Source organism: Habropoda laboriosa, unplaced genomic scaffold (assembly GCF_001263275.1).
Source record: "Habropoda laboriosa isolate 0110345459 unplaced genomic scaffold, ASM126327v1 scaffold697, whole genome shotgun sequence".
Classification (NCBI taxonomy): domain Eukaryota; kingdom Metazoa; phylum Arthropoda; class Insecta; order Hymenoptera; family Apidae; genus Habropoda; species Habropoda laboriosa.
The window spans coordinates 312420-321178 of NW_017100842.1; the positions used below are offsets into that span (position 1 = coordinate 312420).

General features: G+C 26.0%; 3 protein-coding genes across 3 annotated transcripts in view; 2 read left to right on the forward strand and 1 right to left on the reverse strand.

Moving 5' to 3' along the window:
• LOC108577313 (spatacsin) overlaps nucleotides 1-1138 on the forward strand; it is a 6957-nt gene extending 5819 nt beyond the window's left edge. Inside the window, 4 exon segments of the mRNA XM_017940452.1 lie at nucleotides 9-116; nucleotides 192-485; nucleotides 544-866; nucleotides 937-1138. Of these exon segments, the coding sequence (XP_017795941.1) occupies nucleotides 9-116; nucleotides 192-485; nucleotides 544-866; nucleotides 937-1138 (927 nt within the window).
• Nucleotides 1139-2179: 1041 nt separating this feature from the next.
• On the reverse strand, nucleotides 2180-5159 carry LOC108577314 (DNA polymerase eta). Its single transcript, XM_017940454.1, has 7 exons — nucleotides 5020-5159; nucleotides 4792-4926; nucleotides 4501-4709; nucleotides 4255-4421; nucleotides 3925-4148; nucleotides 3677-3800; nucleotides 2180-3598 (listed from the first exon to the last, which is right to left on the reverse strand). Exons 1-7 carry the CDS (start codon nucleotides 5157-5159, stop codon nucleotides 2180-2182), a joined length of 2418 nt encoding a protein of 805 aa, XP_017795943.1.
• Nucleotides 5160-5789: 630 nt separating this feature from the next.
• LOC108577341 (dr1-associated corepressor) lies at nucleotides 5790-7083 on the forward strand. Its single transcript, XM_017940484.1, has 5 exons — nucleotides 5790-5924; nucleotides 6139-6211; nucleotides 6358-6451; nucleotides 6535-6714; nucleotides 6777-7083. The coding sequence occupies exons 1-5, from the start codon at nucleotides 5883-5885 to the stop codon at nucleotides 7081-7083; spliced, it is 696 nt and encodes a 231-aa protein (XP_017795973.1). The 5' UTR covers nucleotides 5790-5882.
• The last annotated feature ends 1676 nt before the right edge of the window (nucleotides 7084-8759 follow it).

Sequence of the window (8759 nt, forward strand, 5' to 3'; positions counted from 1 at the left end):
AATTTTAGGTTCGCCTTGTAACAGGTGTTGGTCGTTTTACAGAAATGAACTATATATTTCATATATTAAAAGAAAATTATCACTTTGAACTTTTACTCGGAAAAGGATTAAACAAGGTTTGCTTTTGCTCCTCTTATTTCAACAAAATATGTATAAATGTTATATATAGCATAATATGGAATGTGTTGTAGGTAACTGGTCTAAAAACAGCTCTTTTGGAATTCCTGAAACGTCATTGCCCTGAAGATAAAGACCTGTTTACTCTAGTAGCATTACATTTCCAACTGTATCATGAAATTGCACTTATGTGGGAAAATGAAGCAAAAACTGTAATCGAAACATTGATATTGGATGCAATAAAAGATCATGATAAATTACAAAATGCTATTCAACATGATATAAAATTCATAAGAACCGAAAACGTTCAAAAACAGTTACAATTGACTATAACTAATTATTGTCATGCAGCAGAACACTATTTAAAGGTAAATTACCATAAACTATCTTTATAAAAACTTATTTTTCATGTCAATACATTTACAGGCTAACAAATTAAATCTTGCTATTCAATGCTCCAATCAAGCACAGTTAATTGCTCTTCAACTTACACTTCTTAATGCAGTACCTTCTGATCAGCAAGTAATCTGTATACTTAATTTAAAATCAGAAGATATTGATAAAGTATTATATCATAGTAACTTAAACTTTTCTCAAATACTTCTTGTTATACATGCTTATAATCACCATGTAGATTGGGCTAATCTGATTTATAATCGTTGTATATTGAATGGAGAAACAAAATATTTAAAAGATTTTATAGTTGTAAATAAAGTAACTCCTGGTCTTGTAAAGGATTGTGTATGCAGGCAAGTAAACTACTATCTAAAAAAATCAATTTATTTTCTCGCAATTTTAATTATTATTAATACATTATAGGTACAGATTGGAAAAAAATATTACTCATACTATGACAGACAACATGAAAATATTAATTTCCGAGTTATCAGACGTGGAATGTAAATATGTATTAGCCAGTCAGTTGGGATTTAAAACCATTGTTGAAACAATGCTCAATGATCCTATGATAGATGCATACCTCAAAGATACTGTATGGAAAAAGGGATATAATGCTACCTAAATATTTTACCTTCTCAAGGTCATACTATTCGTATAAACATAAAAAAGAATTGTAACATCTAAAGTATATGTACCCTTTTATTCTCCTTTTTATATGAATAAATATTATTTTGTAACCTGTATCATCAATAAGTTTGTTTATTCAACTTCTTTAAAATATAGATGTAAATTTGTATTCATGTACTTAGAAACAAAAGAATGTATTTCTTGAGTTTCATATTTCTGTATCAAATAATGTGTAACTTGGAATGTTAATGATGCATGAAAATATGTGTTACAAGAAAATTGCGTGTCATGATGAATCCGAAAAGGCAGCTGTTTTTAAATTAGATGCATATATAAAAAAATATGAAAAGAAATTCGGGAAAATATCATCATTAAAAGTTCTGTCACAAAAACAATTAAAATTATTAAAACTCATACATAAATTAATGCAAACTATTAATAGAGAGGAAATTGACAAGCAACAAGGTACAATTTTATAGTTTTTTTTAATTGTATCCCTAAATTTTATAATTATTTTATCATTTAATAGCATTGCAATTTCTACAAGCATCTAATAAGACAATAAAAGAAACGATTTCTACATTTCAAGATTCAATGAAAATATATAAAGAAAGTATGAGATTCGAATTTGCAAAACTCGATTGTTTAAGCACAAATCGACTTTTAAGTATTAATTATACGTGTACGTAATTAAGTAATAAAATATCAGAAGTACTTTGTAAATCTTTTGCTTTCATCATCGATGTATTAAAATTTTCTACTTAAATAAGACATTGAAACAACATAAATAATTACAATTTATAAATAATTAAACTATTAACATGACATTAGCATTTTATGCATGTCTGCGAATTATTTTTAAACTATAAAATAATCTGCATTATGTTTAATTTCAATAATATTAAAAGAGGAACAATACCTCAACTTTAAATAGATTATGTTGAAAATATATATCTATTTTTTACTTACATTGTAAGAATCTTTCTAAGAATTATACATATATACATCAATATAAAAAATGCTATTTATTTATGTTTTATTCCATTGAAATTTTACTTATATCTTCGTTTGGTGGACGTTTAATGGAATTTACATCTTTATCAACTATATCAACCTTTCTCTTTACATTTACAGATTGTAATATTGAATTGTTAATTTCCCTTTGCAGACTTTCAGCCACATGAAAATCGCAATGTTCCAGATATTTTGATATGGGTATCATTTGATAACATTGTAGACATTGCTTAGAAGGTATTTCAGTAAAGTAAGACGAATTTCTTTTTATTAGAAAACTTGAAATATCATTATTTTTCTTTCTTTTGGAAGTATTTGTCTTAGATTTACCTTTTCCCTTTGAAATTTTTACTGAAATTTTTTTCGTATTGTTCTTTTTATTTTGTGCACTCATATATGATTTTGCTTGTTCTTGTAAATCTGAGGGTAACAATGCAACTACAGTGGGATCTATGTTATTCAAATCAGGAAATATTTCTTCTAGTTTTATAATCTTCTGCATACTTGTTGCTTTATTACTTTTATCTAATTTCACATTTGCTGAACTTGACTCTTTTCCATTCTTATTATCCATACATTTTTTATAGTTATATTCCCTTGAATTTACATCCAATTCCCCATCAGAATTATCTTCTTCATCTTTTTTTATGTTATTTTCATTCAAGTTTTCGCATTCAATATACATATTTCTATTGTTATTTAATTCAATTAATTCAGTATTATATGTATGAGTATCTTTTAACTTGCTCTCTTTTGAATTAAAAGCAGTCATAAAAAATGATTCCTTGAAATCATTTTGATCTAAGGAGTTATTCAAGTTAGAACTACTTGCTTTCTTTTCATATAATACTTTTTTCTTATTTCTTTCATTCAGTGAGTTAATTAAATTATTTAATCTTGTAGAAGTAGGCGACCACTCGGTTTGTGTGTTGAGAATTTCTTCATTTAATTGCACACTGAATTTACTAGAATTTTGTATGTCTTTTAGTTTATTCCTTGCTACATTTACTTCATCGTTATTAGAATCTATATTAGTAATTTTATTTAGGTTTAAATTATTTGTTATTGCTTCTGTAGCATTATTCACTGAATGTGTAATTTCTGTTTGCACATTTATTTCCTGGTGATATTCTAGCTTACTTGATTTAAAAAAATTTCTAAAGTTTTTACTACCTTTAGCTGGTATAAATTTACCAGCTGATATACCTAAATATGCAATTGGATGCTGAGTTGACTTAGATACAATTTCTACACACCGGGTTGCCATCTTTTCTGGTTTGTATGAATTTAAAATATATGAACGTGATTGAGACACAGTAGTCTTGTTTTGATAATAATGATAACATATTGTAACTAATGTCGCGCGTCGTTCATTTTCTGCAAGGTCTTGTTCAAGACGTTCACAAACTTCCGCCGATAATTCACCGGCCCAATGTTGTAACTGTAAATAACACAATATATTTTATGCATATATACATTTCATAATTTTCATTTATATAAACTTTACAGTCTATTTTACCAAATCTAATGAAGTAATAGCTTGTTTTCCTGGAAACTTTTTGCATGCTCCAATAGATTTTGACACAAGTCGTGTAGTGACAGGTTCATTGTCTATACCTCGAGCAATATTATGCAGCCATAATCTAAATAAATATATTGACATAAAATTTATTTAAGAATTGCATGAAAATTATTACTTTCCAGAGTAATTTTTTTAACAAACGATTATTTTCTATGAAATACGAAATTGCAAATTTATAAACATACCCAGTTTTGTCATCAAAACGTTTTTGCAAATATTGCAGTGAGTACTGCAATAAGTCACCCATAACATTACAATTCAGAGATTCAATAACAATGTCACCAAACTTCCCACCAAGATTTCTGACCTTTTTAATAGGTAATGTTGAATAAAGTGATGACACTGCAGTTGCAGGTAATATTGTTTGTTGATTTGGTTTATGCAATCCACATGCTAATTTAGCTAATATCTAAATATATAGAATATTAACATACTTTTTCTAATTAATTAAGCCTAACATTAACACTCACATCCTTTCTATTCAATATATGAAAAAAGGTTATATATTGTTTTACCTTATTTTGTGCAATACCAGCAGAACATTTAAATCCTGTTTTATTAAATATATCAGATCTTATTTCTTCAACTATTATTCCTGCTATTGCAAGCTTTTGAGCTTGTACATCTTCAAGTTCTTTAAAAACATTTGTGATCCAAGTTCTTGTACCTTGGCTTCTTTCTTCTAAATTCATACCATATAATTACACCATGTAATATATATATATATTTGTAATCAAACAAATTTGTATGTTGTTTCTCACCTTCATTATTTTTTCCAACTTCTGTATATCCTACTACAAATGTATGTGAAAGCTTGGTCACTAAATACTCTAAAGAATTAGAATTTGTGGACATTCTTGTATTAACAATATCAGTGACATCTAAATAGGCTTCATCTACACTAGCACGTTCTATTATATTACAATGTTGTTTTATAACATCAATAACATCACGTCCAGCACTTCTATATCTGCATGAACATTCATAATTGTTTAGAATTACATATGTGTGGAATATAACAAGTATACAGTATACAGTACTCTTTGATGTACCTTGATGTATCTGCTTTTCCACGAAGACATGGTACGCTAGCTAAAATAAGATTTGGACATTTTTCTTTAGCTTCTTCACCTCTCATATGCCTTGTGACACCATATTCTCTTGCTTCATAATTAACTGCAATTATTCTGAGAAAAAGAATATTTATCAGTTTATCTATAAATTAAACATTTGTACTTACAATCTAATTATTTAATCATAATTTATTCAAAATATCTTACCCTCCTAACTGCCACTGATTATATTGAACAACAGCAAGTGGTTTTTCAGTATATTCAGGTTGAAGTTTTGTTTCAACTTGACAAAAAAAACAGTCCATGTCGATTAAAACAACAATTCTATCATTGTATGAATTTGCCATTGTAAAAATTAATTTATCTTCTCATTCAAAATTTTAAAAGTTATAGGTTAGAAATGTTTTTAATACTTGAACTATTTTTTTTATCTAACATCTGTAAATATGATAATTTTAATCAGATGTATCTGTATAAACATTATTTAAATTTTATAAAAATGATGTAGTTACACGTATAAAACTTTTACATTACAAAATAAATATAGTCAAACAAATTAGTAAATAAACGACTTTAACCGCGATTTCTCGAAGTCTCAAATTTAAACTTGTAACTAGTTTGTCGTTCCTAAACTTATATGGTTTTGTAAAAATGAGCTATAATAAGTAGTCATCCTCAATCACTGATACATATGTATACCAGTAATAGTTTATGAATAAATAGATAAAATTAGCTATTTTTTCTTATAAAAAGAAGACGTATACAACTAAAGAACATGTTACACTGTAATAAATATCACTATTTGTAAATGATAATAATAAATTGCATGTTTTAAAAATGTTTTTAGAACACGCTTCATTTAGCTTCTTATGTTGCATGTATCAAACGTTACATTTACGAACATAAAATATTTTACGAATTATTGAAAACATATATTACAGATGCCTGTCAAGTTTCGGAACACCTCAATTGCTGCAAATACAATATAAACGCGTTTTTTTGCAAAGTTTTATCCTTTGTTTTATTTATACATAACGTACGTGGTGTGAGGTACTAATAGTTTTGTGACAATGCCAAGTAAAAAGAAAAAATACAATGCACGTTTTCCAGCAGTGAGTATCAAAATACTGTGTATAGTTTAGAAAGGTTTTTCACAAAAATATTGAAACATTACATGAATTATATGATTATAATTTAAAAGAAAGCAATATTGTTATTTACTTACAATCATGTTTAAATAATAAAGAAATATAAAACTATAAAAATATAGTTATACTTGATGATTTTAAATATATATGCCTAACCTCTATTTACGAATTTACTTAGGGTCGAATAAAAAAAATTATGCAGACAGATGAAGAAGTTGGAAAAGTTGCACAAGCAGTACCCATTATAATTTATATCCTTTTCAAATTAGCGATAAAAATAATAATTTTTAGTTAGTATTCTAATATAATCTAGTTGCTTTATTGTTTATGTTATAAATCTTCAAGCAATTAGTGTTATTTTTATTTTAGAAACAAATTTCTTAACTTATTTATATACCTAGAACATTAGAACTATTTGTACATTCATTACTTACAAAAACCATGGAAATTACAAGTGCCAAAAATGCCAAAACTTTGAGTCCATCTCACATGTAAGCATAATGATTTGGAAATGATTATTTTAATAATTAATTTTAATAAATGTGTTTTAATCTATGAATTAAATTATTTATAGGAAGCAATGTATTTTATCAGAAAGTCGCTTTGACTTTCTAAAAGATTTGGTAAAATCATTACCAGATGTATCAGGACCTGATGAAGAAGTGCCTACACCACCATTAACACCTGCTCCAATAAATGCGAATGTGTCAAATACATCAATTTGCACACCTTCATTACGACATACAGAAATAGGGTAAGTATTAAGTTACTTATTTACCAATTTAAGATCTTAAATGTACTATCATATTTTTATAGAGTTCAGAAGCAGCAAATGGGATTAACTACTGAAGTAAATGTAGAACATAAAAATTCAAAAGACAATGGTGGAACAGGAATGTACAATTCTGGTGCTGTTAATGAAATGGTTAAAAATACATCTGTCCCTCAAGTTCCAGAATTTCAAATATCTGTGCCTGCATCATTTCAAATTAGTCAACCTAACTTTTATACAGAAGTTAATCCTATGAATTTAAGTACAAATACATCTAGTGTAAATACAAATAATCAGCCAACATCAAACTTTGCTCATACGGCTACTTTGGATGAAGATTATGACACATAGTTTTTTTTTCAATATTAGAAGTACAAATTTAAATTTGGAATAGTAATAGAAATGTTTGATCAAATGTCACAAATTTTTGTTCAGACTGTTCACAATTGATACATTAGAAATAATTTACATTATTTGAATAATTTTGTTACTTACATATACTTCAACAATCATAAATTTTTATATTTTTATATTTGTTCTATCAAGTTACACATTTTCTTCAAACTAGGTAAAATGAAATATTGATATTTCAAAATATTTTGTACTATTGTACTTGATTATTATGAAACATTCATATTTTAAATACTTTGATGTATACACATGTATAATAAGTGTGAATATTTGGACTCACACAATTGTTGTGTGCTTGAAAACATACGTATATTATTAATAATCTAGGTACAGTTTCTTTTCTGTTTATATATTTATGAAAGTATTTTGTACATTTACTTAGGTACAAATACATTTAATTATTAGGAGTGTAGTTAGGTTTATGTTTTGTAATTGGCGATATCTTTAAATGTACCTCATTTAGTTCATATATACTTTAGAATGTTTATCATTTCCAACATGATGTATAAAATGATGAGCTCTACAATTAAGATTTTTTTACTTGTATACACGTATATATAAAGTATGCAATTTTGATAAAAAAAAATTAGCATGTAATAAGATATTTTCTATATATTAACAATATTCAACAGAGTTGATTTAAAAAGCTGACTTTGTCAATATGTCTTTACATATTCATATATTGATATACTCATTTAAATCCATATTTTATGCTTTATAGAACACTATAACATAAACGTATGTTGTAAAATTACATGTTATATATAAATAATGCGCATATTTTGATTAAAACCGTTAAGTTTTTTAAAATTCGGTATATACGCAATGATTGGACAAAAACAGATTATTAAATTCTATAGAAACTTAAAAAAATTATAATCATGATACTATTTGATTCACACATAAACATCTTGCACTTAGTTTATGCTTTGAATAAACACATTATATAACAAAAATTTGTTACAAAGAATATATAAAGACGTGTTTCAATATGTAAATACTTAAACTAAAGTTTAATTGCATATTTTAAATTTGGGAAATATTTTCCTAATACACTAGAATAAAATAAGTGTAACCATCATTAGCAAAAAATATAGAATCTGAAAATACCGTATTTATAATAGTATATTTAGCGTATATCATATTTATAGTAATAAGTGTGAAATACACCCGTTTTTTTTTTAAAGTAGGAAAAACTAAGCGGTGGTTATGTAAAGAATATGTTAAAAAGTAATATGATGAAAAGTGCGCATATTATATATATGCTTAGAACATTAATATTTTATTTAATAGACTACTTGTAATCGTAAAATGTAATTTATTTTCATAGATAAAACATAAAAATGGTAGAAATATTATTTCATCATTGAATATTATAATTTCGGTTAAATCACATCAATCTCAATATTTAAAAAAAAATCAAAGTACATGCATTTTCATATATTCAAAAGTATATACCTAGTGAAACAAAAGTATATCTACCCAAGAATGCAAAATTTTTATTAAGGGAAAGTTTTTAATTATTCTTAGAAGAAATTTGTAAATATTATTGATTGCTATTTGACATTAATAATGCAATACTCTAATTTGGTTCCTTTAGAAGTACTTGAAATAAT

Excerpts from the sequence above, each read along its gene's own strand:
- LOC108577341 (XM_017940484.1), top strand. The coding sequence starts at position 5,883 with ATGCCAAGTAAAAAGAAAAAATACAATGCACGTTTTCCAGCA. Across the intron at positions 5,925-6,138 it reads ACAATGCACGTTTTCCAGCA|GGTCGAATAAAAAAAATTAT; the intron begins GTGAGTATCAAA and ends GAATTTACTTAG. Across the intron at positions 6,212-6,357 it reads AGCAGTACCCATTATAATTT|CTAGAACATTAGAACTATTT; the intron begins ATATCCTTTTCA and ends TTATTTATATAC.
- LOC108577314 (XM_017940454.1), bottom strand. The coding sequence starts at position 5,159 with ATGGCAAATTCATACAATGATAGAATTGTTGTTTTAATCGACATGGAC. Across the intron at positions 3,801-3,924 it reads CGTTTTGATGACAAAACTGG|ATTATGGCTGCATAATATTG; the intron begins GTATGTTTATAA and ends ATATTTATTTAG. Across the intron at positions 3,599-3,676 it reads CTATTACTTCATTAGATTTG|TTACAACATTGGGCCGGTGA; the intron begins GTAAAATAGACT and ends TGTTATTTACAG.